This window comes from Phycomyces blakesleeanus, assembly GCF_001638985.1.
Source record: "Phycomyces blakesleeanus NRRL 1555(-) unplaced genomic scaffold PHYBLscaffold_5, whole genome shotgun sequence".
NCBI classification, from domain to species: Eukaryota; Fungi; Mucoromycota; class Mucoromycetes; order Mucorales; family Phycomycetaceae; genus Phycomyces; species Phycomyces blakesleeanus.
In genome coordinates, this window is record NW_017265138.1 from 559,710 (window position 1) to 583,425 (window position 23,716).

The 23,716-nt window shown below is 37.5% G+C and overlaps 9 protein-coding genes across 9 annotated transcripts; 7 read left to right on the plus strand and 2 right to left on the minus strand.

Annotated features, from left to right (window-relative positions):
- Positions 1-4: 4 nt before the first annotated feature.
- Positions 5-448, plus strand: PHYBLDRAFT_142175 (hypothetical protein; the record flags this gene model as incomplete). The annotated part of the gene is made up of 1 exon (XM_018430752.1): positions 5-448. One exon carries the CDS (start codon positions 5-7, stop codon positions 446-448), a length of 444 nt encoding a protein of 147 aa, XP_018294700.1.
- Positions 449-1,140: 692 nt separating this feature from the next.
- PHYBLDRAFT_63132 (hypothetical protein) lies at positions 1,141-3,033 on the plus strand (the record flags this gene model as incomplete). Its single annotated transcript, XM_018441075.1, has 8 exons — positions 1,141-1,488; positions 1,628-1,801; positions 1,877-1,963; positions 2,039-2,251; positions 2,322-2,346; positions 2,451-2,579; positions 2,652-2,852; positions 2,924-3,033. The coding sequence occupies 8 exons, from the start codon at positions 1,141-1,143 to the stop codon at positions 3,031-3,033; spliced, it is 1,287 nt and encodes a 428-aa protein (XP_018294701.1).
- PHYBLDRAFT_185800 (hypothetical protein) lies at positions 2,968-4,879 on the minus strand. The gene is made up of 3 exons (XM_018439146.1): positions 4,654-4,879; positions 3,447-4,569; positions 2,968-3,312 (listed from the first exon to the last, which is right to left on the minus strand). The coding sequence occupies exons 1-3, from the start codon at positions 4,870-4,872 to the stop codon at positions 3,179-3,181; spliced, it is 1,476 nt and encodes a 491-aa protein (XP_018294702.1). The 5' UTR covers positions 4,873-4,879; the 3' UTR covers positions 2,968-3,178.
- A 1,805-nt stretch (positions 4,880-6,684) lies between these two features.
- PHYBLDRAFT_131624 (hypothetical protein) lies at positions 6,685-8,047 on the minus strand. Its single transcript, XM_018429429.1, has 3 exons — positions 7,579-8,047; positions 7,274-7,486; positions 6,685-7,152 (listed from the first exon to the last, which is right to left on the minus strand). The coding sequence occupies exons 1-3, from the start codon at positions 7,984-7,986 to the stop codon at positions 6,706-6,708; spliced, it is 1,068 nt and encodes a 355-aa protein (XP_018294703.1). The 5' UTR covers positions 7,987-8,047; the 3' UTR covers positions 6,685-6,705.
- A 1,437-nt stretch (positions 8,048-9,484) lies between these two features.
- Positions 9,485-13,175, plus strand: PHYBLDRAFT_185802 (hypothetical protein; the record flags this gene model as incomplete). Its single annotated transcript, XM_018439147.1, has 10 exons — positions 9,485-9,564; positions 9,615-9,817; positions 10,505-10,602; positions 10,701-10,805; positions 10,905-11,039; positions 11,115-11,254; positions 11,343-11,462; positions 11,539-11,971; positions 12,104-12,271; positions 12,397-13,175. 10 exons carry the CDS (start codon positions 9,485-9,487, stop codon positions 12,757-12,759), a joined length of 1,845 nt encoding a protein of 614 aa, XP_018294704.1. The 3' UTR covers positions 12,760-13,175.
- A 1,978-nt stretch (positions 13,176-15,153) lies between these two features.
- Positions 15,154-15,522, plus strand: PHYBLDRAFT_165187 (hypothetical protein; the record flags this gene model as incomplete). Its single annotated transcript, XM_018435177.1, has 1 exon — positions 15,154-15,522. The coding sequence occupies one exon, from the start codon at positions 15,154-15,156 to the stop codon at positions 15,520-15,522; it is 369 nt and encodes a 122-aa protein (XP_018294705.1).
- A 572-nt stretch (positions 15,523-16,094) lies between these two features.
- Positions 16,095-17,483, plus strand: PHYBLDRAFT_185803 (hypothetical protein; the record flags this gene model as incomplete). The annotated part of the gene is made up of 2 exons (XM_018439148.1): positions 16,095-16,449; positions 16,590-17,483. The coding sequence occupies exons 1-2, from the start codon at positions 16,114-16,116 to the stop codon at positions 17,481-17,483; spliced, it is 1,230 nt and encodes a 409-aa protein (XP_018294706.1). The 5' UTR covers positions 16,095-16,113.
- A 1,178-nt stretch (positions 17,484-18,661) lies between these two features.
- Positions 18,662-19,696, plus strand: PHYBLDRAFT_157972 (hypothetical protein; the record flags this gene model as incomplete). The annotated part of the gene is made up of 4 exons (XM_018433709.1): positions 18,662-18,681; positions 18,813-18,854; positions 18,910-19,051; positions 19,211-19,696. Coding segments are annotated over exons 2-4 (461 nt in total), but the record flags the coding sequence as incomplete, so codon positions are not given.
- A 1,912-nt stretch (positions 19,697-21,608) lies between these two features.
- On the plus strand, positions 21,609-23,238 carry PHYBLDRAFT_77273 (hypothetical protein; the record flags this gene model as incomplete). The annotated part of the gene is made up of 4 exons (XM_018443242.1): positions 21,609-22,038; positions 22,165-22,411; positions 22,565-22,724; positions 22,924-23,238. The coding sequence occupies exons 1-4, from the start codon at positions 21,720-21,722 to the stop codon at positions 23,236-23,238; spliced, it is 1,041 nt and encodes a 346-aa protein (XP_018294708.1). The 5' UTR covers positions 21,609-21,719.
- Positions 23,239-23,716: the final 478 nt, after the last annotated feature.

The following is a 23,716-nucleotide window of genomic DNA, read 5'->3' on the forward strand; positions in this document are numbered from 1 at the left end:
AATAATGGAAGATACCCACTCTCATCACAAGCTTGGTCAGATGCTTTATCTGTTCTCTACCCTTCGCAATGGGGCTATTGCTGTGTCTCGTTTCGCATGGGTATTATACCTCGAAATTTACAAAAGATATCCACCTGTTCGCTGGACAGGCAATATTATACAACGCCTGAGCACTCCACCACTGGTCGTATTTTTATTTGTCCTGATATCTTCACTGGTATTTCTTTTAAGCATTGCCACAGTGTTGGTTCTTTCTATCCAGACTGGGATCATCCTTGCTTGCGGATCCGTACTCTTACCTATACTTGGGATTATATGTGGTCTTGCTCTGACTATACTTGGTGGTCTTACGTGCCTGTTTGTGTTTGCTCAAGCGACAGTTGCTTTTGTAAAACCTATACTTCTTCATGTGGGACTTGCTTTAAGAAAAGATAAAAGAAGAATTTAGTTTAAGAAATCCCCCTTTTTTTGGAACCAAATATATATATATATATGTGTAAGCATTACTCATTAAAATAGTACCCTTTCTTTTATATAAATATATGATATTATCATAGTCAAAAACGAGAAACATAAATAAAGGCTTTGTAAACCTACTAAATTCCTTGAAATTTATAATGACATGCCCTGAAAAGTATCTTCTTCTTCTTTTATATAAAAAAGATAAACTGACTATATTTGATAATACTATAAAAGTAAGTGTATAAAGAAAGCATAAATTTGATTGACAAGTTGAGAATCTAAATTGTAGTATCCTTTCAAATAACCTGTACAATTAAACAAAATTGGTCACCACATCAGAATAGTCTAACACTGATAAATCATGTATCTTGGAATAAATTTCTGGAAGTATCATCTACTTGAACGTTACAATTGATACGTTGGTGCACACTTGATAAAGGCAATATGCGCCTTTAATATGTATACAAATCTTTACTTGTAGATCCAGATGTATACTTTGATGTATTTACTGTCTTGAAATTTCACAATTTCTTTATTGTTATCATTATGATTATTTAAAGAATATAGCATTCATTACAATGTATAAAGATAAAACTGAGAGACAAAAAGATCGCTTTACACTGACGAGCCGTTTCTTCTTCTTTTTTATTGTTTGTTTAAATTTTAACTACTACTGTCATGAAGCCTCATTACAGTAATGTTTATAAACAATCATTATACCAGTGTCAATTTTCGCCATCAAACGAATATGTCGCACATGCTGTTGATAATCGTCTTGTCATTCGTTACAATGATATTGATCTCACCATCATTCATGTATACGAATGTCCGTTTGTGATTGAATACGTGCAATGGTCCCCAGATTCAAAGTACATCTTAATAGCCTCGCCATCGAAGGCTATTGTGCATGTCTTGTCAATATCAGATACTATTTGGCGAGCAATTTTTGAAGATCATTATCATGGTATTCAACGCGTTACATGGCGTTCAGATTCTGGAGGAATCATAACAGCAGCTCATGGCCAGGTATATAATATTATTTATTTTCAGAATGATTATGGTAGTAATAATAGTTAGATCCATATAATAATATTTTTCCCAAGTATATAAACATAGTGCTCACATAATTAAATTATTAAATATGTATATAAACACGCGCACATAGTTTCAATTAAAGATGTGGTCTTTAACATCGAAAGATGTGCTGGTGATAAAAGGAGCCAAGTTTGCTAACAAGGGATATATGTCTAGCCCTGATGGAAAATACTTTGCTGTCTTGGAGACAAAGCAAGGAAAGGATCATTTAAGCATCTACACCCCTAGATGGACATTAGTCAAAGTAATATGTATAATGTGGCTTATGTAATCAAATTAGAATGCTAACAAATAGACTTGCACGGCCTATGTTTTGTAGCATTTCAAAATAGACACTGCTGATGCTAGTAATATTCAATGGTCGCCTAATAGTAGCTATCTGGCTGTCTGGGACAATTCTCTCTATGTAAGTTTCAAATAAAATAAATCACTTAAATGTGGATTAAGATTTGACATATCGATTGTCTATTTTTTTTGTTAGTACAAGATACTTGTGTATCGCCCTGATGGTCACCTCTACACATCTTATCAAGCACCTGAAGATGGACTTGGTATTAAAACTGTGGCATGGAATAGTAGGAGTTCTATACTTGCCATGGGAGGTTATGATCATCAAATTCGCTTCATGACAACATCTGATTGGAAAGTTGTTATTCGTCTATCACATCCATCTACTATTCACCAGAACACAGTGGTAATTTGTGGATCTCAAACGGTTGAATTTAATCTTAAACTGATATATATATACATTGTTTTACGTATAGGATATATATGAAGAAAACTCGCTGGGTTCTTCTGTCCCGACCCTTCAAGCGCGAGCCTATTGCAAGTTCTTTACTGAAAAAAAATCAGCAACTTACTAACAAGGTAGTTTTGTTCATTATGACTCATAGACCAAAAGAGTCTCAAGCGCCCGCTTCCTTTACCGATGACTCGGCCTGACTATAACATTGCCAACCCATCTACCGGAATTGGTGCCTTCCAATTCAGCCCTGATGGTCGGTTATTTTATAGTATTGATGGTGAGTTTATATAATCAATATCAATCATTATCTTAAAATGCATTTGTATTATCTTGTCTTGTTTTGGAACAGATAGTATGCCGACAACACTGTGGTTGTGGAATGCACGGACATTGAAGACCGAAATGATCGTGTGCCAGTTGAATCCGATTCGACAGGTTGTGTGGCATCCAGCGGTGTCCAAGTTGTTCCTCGTGTCTGGGGAGGACCGACTGTCGGTGGTTGAGTACTCTAGTGGCCAATGGGATATTACTGTTATAACAGTCCCTACAGGTAAACCAGTCATGACAGATTCTTTCTAGCTTTACTCATCCTTCCATTTGGAAGATCTAGTTGATTTCAAGGTCAGGAGAGTTCAATGGAGCAAACATCAGGAACATGCGTTGTTGATGGATACACACTTGTTCTGTTTAATGAATTTGTTTTTGAAAGAACAGGAAAAATAATACAATAGGATGCAATAAAAAAAGAGTAAAAAAAAAAATTAGATCTTTAGAGACTAAAGAACCAAAAGAATCAAAAAAGAAACTTTTATCTCAAAACAATAGTAATAATGGTAATGGTAATGGTAATAGTAATAATAATTATAGTTTGATTAATTAATCGCTGTAAGTAACGAGGAAATCAGCATGGAACTTGGAGAGGTTGGCGCAGAAGTCATCAAACAAGTGCTCCTCGGGAAGGAAGGTGGATCTAAAGTGCCAGGTGTCTTCCTTTTGACCAAAGCCAGAGCCTACAAATAAATAAATAAAAATATTACAATTGTTATTGTTAAGATCATATAATATGCATATATATAATTTATTGTTGGTGTTCCCATTGCTGTCACCTAGCCGTGAGAAAAAAAAAAGATTTGTGAATCCTTACCTGGTACAACACAGACACCGGTAGCTTCAAGCATAGCCTCGCAATAAAAGGCATCGGCAGCGAGACCCTGGGAAGCAGCCTTTTCAATTGCTTTTTTGGGAAGACGAATCCGGGGGAAAAGATACATGGATCCCTCGGCAGGCTGACAGGTTACACCCTCCATGGCGTTAAAAACACCCTCGAGCTTCTTGGATCGGCGACGGAGGGACTCATAGATTCCATCAAGCTCAGCACGGTAGTTCGCATAGGAGACGTCACCCTTACGAGGGGGGTCGCACATAAGATCGACAAGGATCTGACCGTGGAGGTTGGGGCAAAGGGAAACAGAGGCCATCTTGTAAACCTGCTCGAGTACCTTCTCATCAAAGTTGCAGCACTCGTAGTAACCACCACGACGACCGCACTCACCAACCATACCCTTGGAGATGGAGTGGAATGAGACCAGCTCAAGACCAGTGCGAATTGCTTCGTTGGGGTGCTCCATCATGGCCTTCTTAAAGCTTACAAAAGGCTTGGTCTCAGGGTTGTAGATGTTTGTCTGGTAGACCTCATCAGCCAACAAAACAAGACCCTCCTCGTAACAGAAAGACAAGATATCACGCATGTTACCGGCATCGAGACATTGGCCAGTGGGGTTACCGGGGTTAATGATGACCAAGGCACGAACGTCAGTACCCTCGGCACGGGAAGCATTGATAGTTGTCTTAAGGGATCCAATATCGAGAGTCCAGCCAGACTCTTCCTCGAGCAAGTAGTGGACAGGTGTGGCACCGAGGTAGGCGAGGGTAGCACTGTAAAGGGGGTATTGGGGGATGGGGATCATGATACCGGTCTTGTTGCTCTGGGTCAACAAGCCCAAGATGGCCTGGACACCAGCAGAGGCACCCTGGGTGAGGTAAATGTTGTTGAAGTTGGCGGGGTGGCCGTCTCTCTCGAGCAAGAAGCGGGCAACGGTCTGACGAATAGAAGCAGCACCCTGGGAGTGAGAATAGGCACCGATACCAGCACCGAGGGTCTTGAGGATCTTCTTGGCACGTGCAATTGTGTCAGCAGGATAAAGCTGGCTTACAAGCTCGGCCTTGTCTTCGGCCAAAAGATCGGTATTCTCACACAATGATGCAACCTGTGATTGGTAAAATAAATAGATAAAAGTAAAAGGATCAGTAAGAGCCGATGATTAGAACTATAGCCATAAAAATTAACCTACTTGACGGAAGAAAGAGATGGGCTTCTGGTTGAGCTGCTGGGGGTTACCAATGTTGCAGCTAACAACACGGTCAAAGGGGAACTTCTTGCCATGAGCCAGTTCATCACGGATTTCCTCGGAGCGAATTGCGATACGGCCACGAACGGCGTACTCAACAGTGCGGATGTTGCTGTTGATGGTATCGAGGGTGAGAACCTTGGGCTTTGTGGAGTTGGTCATGGCAAATAGAAGTATGCGATATGAAAAGAAACAAGGTTCGGGTTACAAATCATGGAATGCAGTTGGCTTTTTATACCCCTCTGCTGAGACTATGATATGGAGAAACCTATGAAACCTGTCACGTCCCTGTATCTATTAGTGCCATTTTTTTTTCTTTTTTCTTTTTGGTTTTACTTTTTTTTTTGTTGCGGGGACAATAGGCTAAATTTGGATTTTGATTTTTTTTTTTGGAACCGGATAAAACTTTCGCCAATGCTAAATAAGAAAAAGACTCAAGATGGGCTCTATCCAGTCAGGGATCAATTCTTCCTCCCATCTGATCAATCTCACAAAGGGACCCGATCTTATTTATTTATTTTTCCTTTGTACAAATAATTAAGCTTCTAGACATTTTCAGTCGTTCTCATTGGCCAAAAAGAGCCTATTTTGTTTCAATTTTCAGCTTTTTTCTTCTTGTCTGTCGTGAGAAGAAGAACCGATCCACAGTTCACAAGCGTTTTCTACTGTTCTACATGCATACATACATATATATTTATATATATGTGTGTGTGTGCATATAGTCTTAATTATACTCTTTTCAAAAAAAGTTGTAACACGGTCAAAATTCCAGCTATAATTTTTGGATACTAATGAATACTTCAAGAGTTTAAGGGCAAACAAAAAAAACAGTGAGTTTGTTAGCTCAAGAGCATAACTCAATCAAAATATCTGTATGTTTCGACGGAATGAATGTTGCTGAGGTAACTGGTTGAATAAACGGTCTATTAAAGAAGTAGATGATTTTATAAACGTCTAAAAGATTTTTGAGTTGAACTTTGGTCATCTCTACAACACGACTTTCTGTACAAAGGTCGCATGTGCGCTATCTTGGACTTAATATAAGGATGTCTCTTTCTGTCTTAACTTATTTTGAAGCTATCAAGTGCCCCATTAAAGTATAAAGAATTAAGAAAAGGAACTGGTTCTTGTTCAAGTGGATCAGTGACCCAGTCTAACGTTTTACTTTGTTCAAGTACTACATTAATTATAGCATGTATAATCCTACGTTCATCTCCTATGGACAGACATCTGGTCCGAACCGGAAATAAAACAATTTTGTATTTATTTTTCTCAAAAAAAAAACTGGATGACACTTTTCCAGTAGAAATCTTGGTCATAAACTACATTTTTTTTAGCTAAACTTGTTATGTTTGACTGGCTCTTTGATAACCGCCCATAGGATGGAACGTGAATAGGCCTATTATACAGCTTTAAGGAATATAATAAGGATTGTTTTCTTCCGGTTCGGACTAGATGTATGTCCATAGTATGAGACGTAGAATTAAACATGATTTATTTAGTGAAATACATGAGCAAAGTAAAACATTAGGGTGGGTACACTGATCCACTTGAACAGAAACTAGTTCCTTTTCTTAATTCTTTATATTTTAATGAGGAGATTTATAACTTTCGAATAAATTTATATAGAAAGTGACATCCTTATATTAAGTCCAAGATAGAGCGTCCTGACCTCTTTACATAAAGTAGTGTCGTAAAGATGACCAAAATACAGTTCAAAGATCTTTTAGACATTTATCAAACATACTATATTTCCACTACATCCTCTTTCACCAGACCCATTCAACTATCTTTCTTAAATCCTGGTTTTAAGTTAGAAATTCTACTCTTCTTTCTCATTAATATTGTGAGGTATTCAATGGTAGCTAGAAGCTATAGCTTTAATCTATACCACAATATTACAGCTGTCTTTCTTTCTTTAGAGCGTATGCCAAAAAAATCTAAAAAGTGTGTGGGAAACATAAAATTAAATTTGTTCAGGTAAAATTGACCCTTTTATTCAGTTCTATTGGGATGCTCGTATTTTTTACAGGTCTTTTTGAATTCCTGTGCAATGTCTACCAGTTTCTGCTCCTCTCCTGGATCTCCATTTAATTCATAAATCTCTTCTACACCATACCAGCCCAACTTTGCTGGCATTGACATTACTGCACCTAATCTGTCTACATACACTGACAATGGTCGAATGTCCCTTCGATTCTTGATGATCGTTTCGCACAATGAGGCAGTGCATGTCGCGATTCCAAAATAAGTCGATCCTTTGAGCTTGATAATATCCATAGCCTTGCCTGCGATCTTTTCTCGCACCAGCTCTTTATCGAGATTAGCTACCCGTGGAAAGGACAGAATAGGCTGTCCAGCAATATTAGCTGTGTTCCAAGAGATAAACTGAGAATCTCCGTGTTCACCCAGTACAGGCGAATGAATAGACTCATTATTAACCTATCACAATATCTATCAATGAATATCCCTATACATGCATACATACATATATACATACATATATATATATGTATATATATATATATATGTTGGCCCCAACCAATACCACTTTTGTACTTACTTCTAATACTTCGGATAAGAAGCCTCTGAGACGAGAACTATCTAGATATGTTCCACTTCCTATAACTTGATTACGTGGTAGACCTGATAATTCTTGGGCAAAGTATGTGAGGACATCCACAGGATTTGCTACCAGTAGCATAATAGCGTCCTTCTGGATAGGTTGCATTGCACTGATGATAGACTCTAATACTTGGTAGTTTCGATCAATTAACTATAAGCAATAGTGAGCCAACGTTCTTCCTTTTTCTCTTCTTCTTTCTTCTTTTGTTTCTTAATCTATCATTGCTGCTACTATAATCTTACATCTGCACGGGATTCATTTTCCTTTTGCCTTGCTCCTGCTGTGATAACAATCACATCTGCTTTTCCTGCTTCCTGAAGAGTCACATCTTTCACATGGGTTGCTGAGAACAGACTAGCATCATCAAGATCCAGTCTTTGTCCTTTTGCTAATGATCGATTGGCATCGACTAGTAAGATTTCATTTGCTACGTCTTTGAGGACTAGTGCATATGCAATTGAGGCACCCACATTGCCGGTGCCTACAACGGCGATGCGAGAGTGTGCACCCGGACTGCCATGATGGTAGAATTTGCTTGGTAGGACAGAGCGCTGGTAGGCAAAGGGTGTTCTCAGACAACGCTGGATAGTGGGAGGGCCAACCCGTGCGAATCTTGGGATGGTCGAAACAAGGTTTCTAAGGAAAGACATTTGGCGTAAGGTTTTGTCTTGCAAACAAAACAAAAAATAAAAATAAAAATTTGGAAAAGAGGGAACGGTACAAGACACGCTTGTTTGGGGGGCTTTCTTGGAGTACTTAAATCTAACCTAGATTGTACGACAATTGGAGCTGGACTTGCTTCTTGAAAGGATATATTATTATTATTATCTTTATTACATGAGACCACTTGTATTGAACCGAAAAGATCCTTGAGATACTTACAAAAATCACATTCTAAAAGTAATAGATAACAGTTAAATTCAATACGATAATGATAAGGAATTATTTTGTAATAATGACACAGTGGGATGCTTTTTTTTATTGTAGATATATTAATATTCATTTATGAAGTTGTCCTTTGAAGCTTGTACTCCATTAGGCGAGATTTTTTTAAAATAACCAATTCAAGGTCTCATTTTTTCAAGTATGGTAGTATTAATTCACTCACCCTTACTCTTTCTCTATATAAGCATCTAGATGATTTTTGAATAACGGGTCCCATCGTGTTCTACAAGCAATATATAAAAAGGAAGATAAGTCAAATTATTTTGTTGTAGATAGTGTGGCATGTTGCTTTGACTTGATTTTATGTTCCACTTGTTTTCTGTACACCCTAAAACCCTGTCTCCAATGACAGACCATGAATGCTTTCAAAGGTAAACACGCACTCTAACATTGGTCCCTTTGATTCCAAGCGTGAGAACAATTCATTTATTTATTTTATATCCATCCCATATTTTCCCTCGGAATAAGTTGCGATTCAGAACATACAAAACTATGTTTTTATATATATTTATGCATTTGTCAATAAAAGCTAAAATAATAATAATAGTGATAGTAATTTCAGCTCTATTCTGTCTCTATAAAACAAAACAAAATATTTTTTTTTATCCTTCACTTTCTTGCTTTCAAGAGCAACAACTTCTTCAACCAAACGACTTAGTCTGTGCAGTCAGTCTGAAGACCGCTCTGATTGACGTCATTCTCCCAATAGACGTCATTCAAAGAATATGTCTGAAAACAAAAAAAAAACACAATTTCAGGCAAACCAGAAAAAAAAACCTTGTTATTTCGTATACACGTACATTTCTTCTCTTTCGAAGCTTCTTTTTCCTTCTTCTTCTTCTTTTGTTCCTTTTCTTTTATTCTTAATATAAAAACGAAAGAAAGAAAGAAAGAAAAAAAAAAACTACAAGCAAGACTACATCAAGCTTTACCAATCATCATTTTGGAAGCGTTGAACACAAACTCCATTCAAAAAGAAAAAGAAAAATAAAATGGACAACCATCACCATAATCACCAAAGTCGTTTTGCACCTTACGATCCTAGAGATCCCGCACGCCAGCAACCTTTGCAACATCAAATTCCGCAACAGCAGCCCATTCAACAGCAGCAACAGCAACATCATCAACAGCAGCAGCAGCAACAACAACAACAACAACAGCAGCAGCAGCAAAATCAAGGATTTCGTCCACGTGAAACCTATAATGATTTCTCAAATGATCATTTCAATGGACGCCAACAACGTAAAGGAGGTATTGGTGGTGTGGGGAATGGCGGGGGAGGAGTAAGAGGTGGTAACGGCGGAGGCGGGGGCGGCGGCGGTGGCCCTATAAGACACCGTGGAATCCAAAAGCCTTTCAGAGGTGGTCGTGGAAAGAATATGAGACCCGAACATCGTGGAATGAGAGATTCCGAAGACGATAACTACCGAGCCTACAATGATCCTCCCCAACCGCCCTTTGTGCAGCCCTATGGGGCAAGACCGATAAACGAAGGGCGGGAATATCGAAATGAACCCTGGCAAGACGATGCTTATGGTAAGACTAAGAACCTTGCCCCTCCTTCATTATCCTCTTCTTTTTTTTGCGAAAATATTCGTCTCCTTCTTCTCCTTCTTCTTCTTCTTCTTCTTTAATGGAGTGACAACAATATCCATCAATTCTTAATCCTGCTGAGAGAAAGAGAGAGAGAAAAGAATGAAAGAAAGAGAGGATATAATCAGACACGACCAACAAACTGAGGCTGTGACCATGTACTATTATACCACAAAACGAGAGCTATTGAAAAAAAAACAATTAGCTCCTTAAAAACAAAAAGGGTATCTGAAGCAACTACAACCTACGATCGATAATGAAAAGAAGCTTGGGCAAAAAAAAAAAGAAAATCAGCTCCCCCTTAAGAAGTGGTATACACGCCATATAATGAAATCTAAGAAACAAACCAAACAAAAGCACCGCAACTCTACTTAGTCAACATATCAACCCTGGAAAGAAAGAAAAGAAAAGAAAGGAAAAAGGAGGCCTTTATTCTTCAACCAATCATTGCCTTTCTCCATTATGATAATCCAGTTGAGGTTCTTGTGTCTATCGTTCAGTCATAATAATCTTCTTTTTTTTTCTTTTTTTTCAACGGTGGCTTCATTCTATTCCATATATCCTTCTCTATGTGAATACGTCTTCATCTCTCTATCTCTCTACACACACATATGTACACACACACATCAGGTTCATCTGACCAAGCTCCCAAGGCACGTGCTTCTCAACTGGAGTCAAGGGCAGCTATGGAAAGGCCTTGCAGAACCTTGTTCGTAAGAAACGTCCAGGTAAAAAAAAAAGCACTGAATTATTCCGAAAGTTTTATTTTTATTGTTGTTGGTTTAAAAAACCAATGTTTCTTACTTTTTAAATTACGTTTGTCCAGTACACCATTCAAGTATCTGAGATCAGAGAAACCTTTGAGAAGTTTGGTGAGATCAAAGACATTTTTGATCTTATAGAACGCCGAGGAATGGCCTTCATTACATATGTAAGCCAGAATGAAACGAACAGCATAAAAGGGGGCGGATAGGAGTTTGATGTTTTTTTTGATTGTTTTTTTTTGTTCATTTGATATCCTTTCTCTTAGTATGATATCAGGGCTGCTGAGGCGGGTAAAGAAGCCATGCAAGGAGCTATGCTCAAGTGTCGAATGCTCGATGTACACTACTCTCTTCCAAAACAAGAAGAGGAAGAGGCCAGATGTGACAGAACAAAAAACCAGGCAAGCCTTAGATTGCAGAAAAAATGAGTACAATGAATCATAACTTACACACACACATACACACGTTGTATTTAGGGTACATTACTGTTGACCCTCAAAGATACCGATAATACCATCAATGATTCAGAGCTTAGTTTATACTTTAGACAGTATGGAGAAATTAAGGTGATTCGCACCCCCCATTTCAAAACACACCGAGAAAATACCGAGCTGAGGTAAACCGGGATTTTTCTTTTCTTTACACGATCATTTTGTAAAATACTATTCTATGTGAGACTAACTATAATACTGCATTACATATAGACAACGCATTATTGAGTTTTATGACTCGCGTGCATGTGTTAATGCATTTGATGGGTGCCACGATAAACCATACAAGGGTGGTCGTTGGGATATTTCATTCTTCTGGGATCATTCGTTCAAGTGAGTTGGATTTTTGGTTACAAACACCAAAAAAAAAATCAAAAGATTAATTTGTTAATAATATTTTTTTATACAGGGAAAGAACAGAGGCATTGGCAGCACGTAAAGAACAGCCAAATGACAAGAAAATGGACGGACATCTCAACGGTAGTCGCCATGGACGTAATGGAGGTGGAGGTAACGGTGGTGGCGGTGGCGGCGGAGGTGGTGGGCAAAGACGAATGGGAGGAGGAATCGGTGGACAAAGACGTGATGACCATCACCATCACCACGGCCACCACGGCCATAGCCATGGCCACCCCCATCACAATCAACGTCGAGACAGCTCGTACGACTCCATTCCAGATCACAACAGACCTCTTCATCGATATGGCAGCTATTCTGAAGAAAGCTCGGGCCCAATCATGTCGCCTAAGACGGTCTATGATCCAGCAATCCCATCTATGGGAGGTCCTTTCAAACCTGATGCAAATCAAGAACGTCTTGAGCAAGCACAGAAGGCACAGCAGGTAAAAAAAAAATACACTCACACCCAAATGTATAGTAAATAATTTATTACATAACTACAAAATTGAAGAAGAAGAAGAAAAAAAAGAAAAAAAAAGCCTTTGTATTTGTCATGATTAACTTTTTCTTCTTAGGTTCTTTCAATGCTGGCACAGACTCAGACAGTTCAAGGAGTTCCAACACAACCAGCCTTTGGACACCCTACAGGAACATATGGTGGCCAGGCAAATGGTACATCTACCGTTCCTCCATTACCCCAGGCACCTGCTGCAGCTCAATTACAACAAATCTTAGGACTTTTGGTAAGTGTAGCAAAAAAAAAGGAAGAAGAGGCTCGAAACCGGGAATATTAATCAGTGGAATGTACATATTATTATTATGATTATTATGTTATCATTATTTGGAAATCAAAAAATATATATTAAAGGGTCAAGTTGCAATGCAACAGCAACAAACCCAGCATCAGCAACAACCACTGTTATCATCGCAGCCTCAGCAAGTACCCCAGCAACAGCAGCATCAGCATCAGCATCAGCATCAGCAACAACAACAACAAGAACATCAGATTCCTCCTCACCAATCACATTCTTCTTATCAACCTTCTATACAACAGGGTCAACAGAATCATATGACGTCTTCTCAGGCATCATCAACTGCTACACCTGTAAATACTTCTATTGCTCTAGGTCAGCTTGCTCAGCTGTTAAAGCATGCACAACAACAACCTGAGAAGCCTAGCAATACAGGAACTTCGTCATTCTATTATGATCCTTATGGTACACGACCTTAGAGCAATCCTGGTGTCTATGGGATACCCTGTGCCTTGCATCAATATTTTTGAAACCAAAGAAAAAGAAAAAGAAACGAGAGAAAGAATGAAAGAATGAGAGAGAAAGAGAGAATCAACGAACGCATGAAAGAATGAAAGAAAGTGAAAGTGAAAAGAAAGAAGTAGACCTTCTTTTTTGTATTCTCATATAATTGAACTGAGAAAAAAAATCAACCTTTATAGCCATGGCAAAAATTACTCTTCTAACAACATTAACACCCAACACCCAACGAAAAATATATACATATACATATCCACATCTATCTATATATCTGTATATCTATATATGCACACACACAAGTATATACATACCCTTATGCTTATACTTCTACTTATACTTATATGAAAAAGATATAATATAATCTTGAGAAACTTTATGAGAAACTACCAGCAGTATCAAAAGATAATGATACGTTACATTTCAATAACTGTTCTTCATCGTCCATTGTAGAAATTCATGTATATATATATATGGTTAATAGTTTATACAAAAGAAAACAAGGCCTAAAATAAGAAGAATAAGAAGATTGATTTACTATTAAGAACCTCTCCAAGTTTCTGAGAATCAACTAACAACAACGAAAGCAAGAAAGAAAGAAAGAAAGAACAGAAAGATAGACAATTTGTGGTTGTTCTTCAGTAGGCCAAGGTTAATTATTGTCAGGCTAAAAAGAATATATATATTTCAGGTTATTATTAAGAAACTACTTTTGTTAATAATCTAGTTAATTGCATGATCAAATTTGAACATGTAATTAATCTGGTCTGCTGAATAACACCATACACATATATAATTATACTTGAGTTTGGTTTCATGGGTTGGGTGGTTAGAGCGCAAGTTGTGTCTGACATATATTTGTTCAAGGAATTCAGGGGTAAAGGCTGAGTTTACATCCAACCAGAAAAAAATCAAAGCGGCTTTCTAACATGAAAATCTGATATTTAAACATTCATCAATTACTATATAATTTAGGAAACTATTTGTATTAAAAGACGTCTTATTGGATAATGTACTTTAAATTGTGCCTTTTTTAAATCTCATTTTGCAATTTCATTAAACGACTGTGTAAACATGCTTGTTTAATATGTCTTGTTTTGTGATACGATTTCTCTTAAGGCAAACGCGTTAGACTATGACACTTCTTTTCTTTAAAGATAACATTAAACAATTTTAAAAGACTTTAATCAAAAAAAGAAAGTGAAGATAGTATATAACATCATCATAATTCTTTTAAAAAATATGTTTATTAAAATTAACTCTAATTTCGAATTAATATGTCAAATGACTTTAGAATATATTTATGTATATGTATTTGATCTTTCATATGGTATATTTGGTTCTTTAAACAAGTTTTATTTTTCTGGTAATAAAATTGTCAATTTACCATTGAGCCTATTACTTTAGATGGGTGGTTGGATTAATGAAAAGCTTTAATTTATATATATATATATATGAAAAACAGATCAATCGACTAATTTAGAGATTGTACAGAAATATAAGTATAGACTTGTACATAATGTATAATGAATATTTAATATAGTTAGTACTATGCTCAAGAGATGTAATTCTTTATGAAAGATCTTTCTTTTACTTTTCATTACAAAGAACAGAAAAGAAACATAAAACCAAAAGAGAAAAAAATACAGTATACAGTCTTCAATTGAAGGCATCGCCAATTCATATACGTAAGATTATACATACATATATATATATATATATATATACTATAAAGGAAACAAGATATCGATCAACAAGACAGAGCAATACAATAAAATGCTTCTTGTATGTGGTTCTGATAGTAATCAAAAGTGTATTGCTATATTTGGGTACCTGAAAACTATTTTTATTTTTTTACCCCTGCCATTTTGTATAGGGATACGAAAAATCGGTGCTTAAATAAAATGTTGCCAGTTTTGGACATGTACTACTTTTACAAATAGAGATAGACTTTGATATACCAGATTTATGTGACATATCACTCTGCCGACCAATCTGTAAAGTACCTATGGTGTATATTTATATATATATATTACTTTATTTATTCTAATCCTTCAATATTAGAGTTAACAATCCATATGTTTTTGTGTTACTGTGATACCAAAAGAAGTACTTATTTCGCTGAAACTCCCAAAAAAGGGATATTTGAGGTACAGAGGTATTTTATTTTTATTTTGTACTATTTTATACTATTTATATATATATATATGGTGAGTGTGTTGTCCACAAATAAAATAAAATAAAATAAAAAATGGTCCGAATTTAAACTCAAAAAAAAAGAAAAACTGTATAATTATTTTTAAAATAAAATTATATATTATATATTTGTTTTTTTTTTATTTCCCTTCTTGTCCAATATGGTAAAATCACCCTATGAAGTACTTGGGGTGAGTCCTTCAAGTAGCCCAAAGGAGATAAAACGTCGTTACCTTGAACTGTGCAAGAAACATCACCCGGATGTTAATACAGACCCCAAGGTTAAATTTGTGGATATCACGGGAGCCTATGAAAGCTTGACCAAACCAACAGCTCCAAGCAGACCTTCGCCAGGAATGAATGCTCACCTCACTCGCCAATGGACACGGCGCTCCCTGGTCGCATGTCTGGGACTGGGACTGGCTACGGTTGCATATGTTGTATATGAGCCTTCGATAGACCTAATCGATGTTCCCTATCAACCACCCCCATCCCCTAATATGAATTATCGTCAATGGCGCCAGCAATAATGGCAATAATAGTGCTAGTGATATCGACAGTGACAATGATAATGACAATTCCAGTAATAGTAATAATACTTATGATAATAGTAATGATAATGGTAATGGTAATGGGGCTGGTACTGCTGATATTACTGGTAATAGTTTTAGAGGTGTTCACAGTAATCATAACAACAAGAGCAGCAGCGGGAGCAGGAGAAGCAGCAGCAGCAGTAGTAATAGTAGCTGTAATGACTTCCAAAAGAACAACAGCAACAGATACTATACACTATACACTGTAGACTATACAGTGTAGAATTTCCATATCAAATATAGAGATAGAAATAGAAAGAGGGAGAATGATAAGGAGAGAAAGAGAAACAGAGAAAATGGAAAATAGAAAGATGTACAATAGATAGAGCTCTTTCCAGATCCCAAAAAAAATCACGCATCAGTGGAATCAAATCAACCCAAAAATATATATTTTATATATAAAATAAAATAAAATATTAAAAAAAATGAAATAAATTTGAATGTCTTTTTTTTTGTTGCTGTTATTTTTGCTTTTTCTTTGCTTTCTCTTCTGCCATTCAAACTGGGTGGGTTTGCACTTTTTGCATCATGTCTACGGTGCTGTCACATTCAGAATCAGTCATGCCCCTAGAAACACCATCGTCTTATAAAGAGATCATCAAACAGCTGGCTGCAGAATTGCCCAAACCCTATGGAGCAATACCTCCACTAATGAAGAAACGACGAAAGAAAAAAAACCGTGAAGTCAATACCACCACAACAAACTCAACCACAACCACAAACACAACCACCGCAACTACTACCACAGCGAATTCTGTGGAACATCCTAGCAATGAACCTAAGCAAACGATGCGTCGCATGTCGCATGTGGAAGACTGGATTGTAGTAGACAGTAAAGAGAGTCTGCCGGATGAAGAAGAACTGGTAAGAATTACATGGGCATATACTTTGGAGAAGAATGAATGAATTCTCTCTTTTTCTTTTTCGCATTTTTTCTTTGTTTTTTGTTTTTTTTTGTTTTTTGGAATTGCAATTGAATCCATTCATTCGTCATTTTGCTGTAGGTGAGCAATTCACCCTTTCGTAACTTTTTATCGGCCGACTTCTTTACTCAAGTCTTGCCGCTCCATATGCCGCCACCGTCACTGAGTGACCCTGGTACATTGGAAGACGATGAAGAAGATGAAGAGCCGGCTTCTTCGATAATACCAGAACAAGGAAAAGGGCAAAGACTGGAACTAGGACAAGAATCAGGATCTGAACCTGCGTCTTCCTCTGCCTCTGCCTCTGCCTCTGCTTCTGCTTCTGCCTCTGCGCCCGCTTCCGCTTCCGCTTCTGTTCTTGTTTCTGTTTCTGCTTCTGCTTCAGTACCAGTTGAGGTCCGAAGAGGCTCTGATAGACACAGCCGTAAGTCCAGAAGGACAGCAAGCCCTGATTGGAAAAGTGATGGGGAAGAGGAAACGGCGATAGTTTTGCCAAAGGAGCTTGTGAGACGGCATTCGATTTCTTCATTTTCAAAGGCACTCTTACCGTCCACATCGACCACGGCATCGTCTGTAATGTCGTCGTCTCCTCCCCAGGCCGATGGTCACAGAGCGCGCTGGATGGAGACAATTACCCAGCTACGACGATCACTGGTTCAGTCGGCTACACCAAAGACCAAAACGAAAAAGAAAAAGACTTTGATCCCGATGCCTCTACCTCCTCGTCGGCCATCCTCCCACCGACGACGTTCCGAAGCAACCACCCAACCACGGTTCAACCCAGATACGAACACGTACACACGCGATACCCGATCGAATCCCGATCACCTAAGAATGATATCCGCTGAGCTCAACATGATGCGTGCACGGAAACTCCTCAGTCCTCTCAAACCACGCGGTTTCTTGCCTCGCCGCAAAGACCCATTCGTTCGCGGCCTTGATAGAAGCCGTTCAGGCTTGCGATCAGAGCTGTGACTCTTCCACTTGTAATTTTTGCCCACAATAAATATCCACACACACACACACACACACACACACACAAAATACACACAACACATACAACTCACTCACTCACTCACTCACACTCACAACATATATACAACATACACATATTTATATACACACATTCACTTATACACCCACCAACACACACACACACATATATACAAAACACACGGACCCACAATAAACACATTTATATTCGATTTGCAAATGTATATGGAAATATCTTTATTCACCTTACCCATTACCCGCACACATATACCTATATACGTTTATAATATATATATACATATATTTGTGTATATGGCTCTGTCTGGTTATTATTTGTAATATAATTACCATCATCTTTACCACATTATTTATTTATATATGTATAATGTTTACTATCTTGAAGAAGTTAAAATATATATATATAAAATATATAATATAATATAATATAATAATAATAATTCAGAAACAACTCTAAAAACAACGTCGCTTTCTCTCCCTCTTTTTTTTTTTTTTTTTTAAAAAAAAAAAAAAGAACGTCTCTCTCCTTCTCTCTCCTTCTCTCTCTCTCTTTTTTTTTTCTTTTTTTTTCTTTAATTATTATTATTCATTATTAATTGGACATGTCTCCCCATGCGGGTGCACAACGCACACAAACTCAAGATCTTAAATCACTCAAACATACTTATGCAACTCAACTGACTACATTACGCGAGCTGTTTCCAGACTATAGTCGAGACGATCTTGTTTCTATTGTCCATGATTCAAATGGAGATCTCCACGTCGCCATTGACCGGATTTCTCAAGGTAAATAAATAAATCCATAGCAAAGTACAAAGTTCGACAGAAACCAAACGAAAACACATTGGATGAAGAAACCAAAGAAATCAGAAATAAAAAAAAATATATACATACATACATACGTGTACGCATGACTGCATGTTTGTGTCTGTGTCTGTGTTTGTGTTTGTATATAGTGTGTAGTGTGTAAGCGCATGTAGATGTACACATCTAAACAAAAAATATTTTTTAAAAAAAAACTTGTTGATGTTTATGAAATGAATAAACTTTTTTTTAGGTCATGCAAACCAATGGGGTCAAGTTAAACAAAAAAAAGTCAAACCAGTTAAGCCAGCAGCAGCACCTCCAGTAAAGAAACAATGGGCATATGCTACACGAGGAGGTACATAATTATTAAACAAATGTTTGATTGTTTGATTGTTTGATTTTGCTTTATTGCAAAATAAAAAACAACAACTAATGCATATATCTGTGTGTGTGTGTGTGTACGTATTCCATGTGTAATGTGTTTAGATGGCATGAGAGGAAGAGGACGTGGAAGAGGTGGAAAGACATGTAAGGATATTGTATAGCAAAGAAGAAGAAAAAGGTGTAGTAACGGTTTGTGCAGACAGAGCGGGCCGATCGAATGACATCAGACCAACCCCATCTAAAAATGATCAACAACAAAATCAAGAAGAACAAAAAGAGGAAGAAGAAATAGCAGCCTCGATTGTAGAGCAACCTAAACCATCATGGGCCAGTATTCTCAGGTATGGTATACCGTAGTGTTGGTGTTGATGTTGATTCTGGACTGTGATACTATGTGATATTATGTGACATTATGTAATGGGATGTGTTGTCCTGTTCTGTTCTGTTCTGTGATGTGATGTGATGTGATGTATGGGCTGTATATTAATAAGGATCCATAGAGGTCCTCCCAAACCTGATGTAGTAGAAAGTGTGGAAAAAGCAGAAGCCAAGACAGGAGAAAATAAGACGGAAGAAGACAATGAAAAATATATTGAGAAAGATGATGGAGAGCCAAAAGAAACAGGGAAGGAAGACAGCAGAATCCTCGATTCAAACGCAGTCCGTGTGACTGAGGACGAGACATCACCCATTAAAGAAAACGAACCAGAAAGAAAGGGCGAAAATGACGGTGGTGGTGGAAAGGATGACGATGTGTCTCTTGAGCAGAACCCACTTGTTGATCCACCTGTAGATCCACCTGTAGATCCGCCTGTAGATCCGCCTGCAGATCCGCTTATTGATTCTCTCGTTGACACACCTACAGAAGCAGGAGAAGAAGCAGAAGCAGAAGCAGAGACTACCGAAGAGCCAAAAGAAATTCCTAGACAGTCTATCAATACAGAGCCTTTTCTGGCAGTCGATGAATCAAATACAACCATGGGAGGGACTTTAGAGGTGCCTGTAGAGGTTGTCAAGATTAAAAAGACGACTATTCGACGACTAAGACAAACAGAGGCTGTTGTACTTCCAGCATGTTCGTCTAATATTCGAGCATTGAATGTACAGTTTGGAAGTCTCGGATTAGATGAAGAACCACAAGACAGTCCGATTCCGAAGAAGGAAGAGAATGTGTTGAAGAGTCTGGTGGAATCTAAAGAAGAGGACAAAGAAGAAAAGGAAGAAGATGAGGATGTGGTTATATTACCACAAGTGGCAACACCGAAACCAGAGCCACAGCCACAACTGCAACTGCAACCTCAAGTACAGCTGCAACCTCAACATCAACCACAACCACAACCTCAACCACAACAACAGCCACAGTTACAGTTACATTTACAACCACAACCGCAGTTACAACCACAACCAGAACGAGAGCCACAGTTTGAACCAGAGCGAGAGCCTGAACCAGTAAAGACACAGACACAAGTTCCAGTTGTGGCACAAGTGGCACCCCAGACAGTTGCAATCCAACCACCGATTCATGAACAAAGCGTGCCGGTGGAACCAGCAATGAATGCCTATTGTTCTCATATGTCTCCTAACCCAGCTAATCATTCGTCCTATACACCCATGGGGTCAGCGCCTGACTACGGACTGTACTCTGAGGCACAACAGTGGGCCATGGTGAGTGATTTTGGCGTAGATCCTTGAGATGGGGGGTTTGTCTAATGTTTAGTATTTCTATAGGGATACTATGATCCAGGAGTCTATGGGCACACACCTTTGTATGGAAGGGATAAGTTCAGTCACGGCTCAATGAATAATGGTCCGGAACATCTTATGAGTGCCGCACAGAACACAAATGTACCTGTTCCGCTCCAACAGCACAATTATGGCGCGACCATGCCATATTACTCGTATTATTACATGCCTAACCCATATCATCCTCATCCTCATCACCAACCACAACAACCACAACAGCAACAGCAGCAGCAACCGCAGCAGCAGCAACCGCAGTTACAACAACAACAACAACAACAACAGCAGCAGCAGCAGCAACAGCAACAGCAGCAACAGCAACAGCAACAACAAGGATATCCGTATAGCAAGAACACGTATATGGTGTACAAGCCTAGTCATGGCGCTAGTGGAGCTTATGATTACGGCACACCAGTGTACGATGATTATGATACTTCTAAAGATTCTACACAATACGACAATAAACCATTGATGGCTCAACAGCAACAACAACCAATGCCGGTATATTATCCTCCACAACATTCGGCTTATTACTACCATCCTGTCGCAGCAACAGCCACAAACTCTTCACATCCACGTCAGCCTGCTACAACTCCACATCATCCTCCTTATTGGCACCAAGCATAGATATTAAATATATATATATATATATATATATATATATATATTTATATATACATACACACCTACACTCTAATGCACAAGCACACAAGCACATAAGCACATAAGCACGTATTCAAGTACTATATATTTAATATATGGGCGTGTTAAAAAAAATCCACACACACAAAATGAAAGAAGAATTTGACTTTTCAATTTTTTTTAAAAAAAAAAATATGAAATCTTAATAGTAAATAATAGTAATATCAGTAATAGTAATAAGAGCAAGATAATTGGATCTAAATTGTCACTTTATATAAATATATATATAAAAATACAGCGTACATATTTATACTTACAAAAGAAATCACTTTCATTATCAATGATTTTCTACCTGATTCTTATAAAATACATACAAGAGAAAGCTATTTATAGATTTACTCGCATGCCATAATTAAAACCAAAAACCCAAACAAATACAATCTCCGCATTATTCCATTTTTAACCATTAACTTTACTTATTTATTTATTATTAATTTTTTTACTTCTTATTCACTACGCACATATACACACATAACCTATAATTCTTTCTTTCCTCTTTCACTTTCACACACACACACTCTCTCTCTCTCTCTTTCTGTATTTTATTTTATTTTATTTCCCTTGCTAATGATACCTTCCACTACAGTTGATGTGTGGGGGCCTTTGACTATGGCGCTGCTGGCCAGCATGACTCAAGCACTCGGCATTTCACTCCAAAGACGCTCCCATCTGACCCATGCTCATTTCGAAACTGCCCTTTATCGACAACCCATGTGGGTAATAGGCTTTCTAGTCTACACGATCAGTAACATTGTCGGGTCAACTTGCTCGATTGGATACCTCCCACTTGTTATTTTGGCTCCTATTGGTGCCATGGGTCTTGTTTTTAATGCCATTTTTGCACGTTGGGTTCTTGGTGAACCATTCAGTGCACGTACTATACAAGGTTTGTGCTGTCTATAGTTTATTTCTATATATATATTTTAAAAAAAATGAAAATATATAGAAGCATTAAACACATAAAAAATATATACCCTTTGTGTACTTACTTTACAAAAAAAATATTATGTAGGAACCACGTTGATTGTGCTGGGTGCAATGCTCGTGGCAGGATTTGGAGTAGTCCCCGAGCCAAGCCATACTCTTCAAGATCTGATTACACTATACAAGCGACCTGCGTTTATATTCTATTTCGCCGTAATTGAATTATTGACTTGTTTGGGACTATTGGGAACTCATATTGTGGAGTATGGAATGAACAGTGGCTATCAAGGAGGTATCTATAATCATCCTGACTTAAAGATGTGGTTGGGTATCAGGTAAGAAAAAAAAAGACCTTTCAAATATATATATATATATATAGTAGTTATCTGGGTATTATTATTATGGAGGTTTTTTTTTTTGGATCAAAATATTTTATTCTAGTAAATTAATTTGTTCAAATTTATATTATTATTTTCTTGCTTTGGTAGCTTTGGAGTACTTGGTGCAAATATCAGTAGCCAGGCCATGCTGTTTGCTAAGAGTGGATTAGAATTACTTATTCTGACAGTATTCCATGGAGAAAACCAATTTATATATCCTTTAACATGGGTATTAGTTGCTGCCCTTGTGTTTACTGCTGTTCTTCAGGTAAGAAAAAGACATTTATGTATTTCACTTGACAATTTTTTTATAATTTTTTCTTTTCATCATTTTACTATTATTGGTATTGGCATTAATATTCTTATTCTTATTTTCTATATCTATAATTATAATTATTACCATTTTGCTTATTTTTATTTATATATATATATATATATATAACTTTTAAACCATGAAAATCTTATAGCTGTATTACCTTAATCGGGGGGTCCAATTGTGCGATACGATTATCCTGGTCCCACTCAATTTCTGTTCATTCAATGTCTCGTGCTTATTTAATTCCTTGGTGTATTACAACCAATGGGACCGTCTGTTCTGGTGGCAAGTCGTGGCTGTCTTGGTTGGAATTGCTATCCTAGTTTGTGGTGTACTGGTCATTTCATGGCAGCCTCTGGACCGTCGTCCCGATTACTCCGTCAAACCTACACATGAAGAAGACACTCAGCCCTGGAAACGATCCAAAACCGATCCAGACGAGCGAACCACGCTTCTTCACTCCTAAAAGAAAATAATCAACAACCAAAAGTCGAGAAAGAATAAGAATTCCCCCCAAAAAAAAACCAAAAAAAAAAACCAAAATGAACAACAGTCTGAGTAAAAGCGAAAAAAAAGAGGAACAAGTAAAGAAGCAAAGGAAGAGACAAGTGGCCATTTATTTATTTATTTTATTTTTATTTTTATTTTTTTTACCTTGACACCTTTATCTTTAACTCCATCTTCTTTTCTTCTTCTTGATCTACCCTATCTCTCTCTCTCTATATATATATATATATTGTGTACCTTTCCCCTCTCTTCTCCTCCCTCCTCATCTCCTTCCATTTTTCTCTTCACTTCACACTATCTTTCTCTATACCCCCCTTTTATCCACAAACCTAGTAACCAAGCCAACCAACCAACCAACCAACCGACCGACCAACCAAGCAATCAATCAATCAATCAATCAATCAATTTCTACACTGCTTCTTTTTTTTTTTACATAA

Excerpts from the sequence above, each read along its gene's own strand:
- PHYBLDRAFT_185800 (XM_018439146.1), bottom strand. The coding sequence starts at position 4,872 with ATGACCAACTCCACAAAGCCCAAGGTTCTCACCCTCGATACCATCAAC. Across the intron at positions 4,570-4,653 it reads CCATCTCTTTCTTCCGTCAA|GTTGCATCATTGTGTGAGAA; the intron begins GTAGGTTAATTT and ends TACCAATCACAG. Across the intron at positions 3,313-3,446 it reads CGGTGTCTGTGTTGTACCAG|GCTCTGGCTTTGGTCAAAAG; the intron begins GTAAGGATTCAC and ends ATTTATTTGTAG.
- PHYBLDRAFT_131624 (XM_018429429.1), bottom strand. The coding sequence starts at position 7,986 with ATGTCTTTCCTTAGAAACCTTGTTTCGACCATCCCAAGATTCGCACGG. Across the intron at positions 7,487-7,578 it reads AAAATGAATCCCGTGCAGAT|TTAATTGATCGAAACTACCA; the intron begins GTAAGATTATAG and ends TATTGCTTATAG. Across the intron at positions 7,153-7,273 it reads TCTTATCCGAAGTATTAGAA|GTTAATAATGAGTCTATTCA; the intron begins GTAAGTACAAAA and ends ATATTGTGATAG.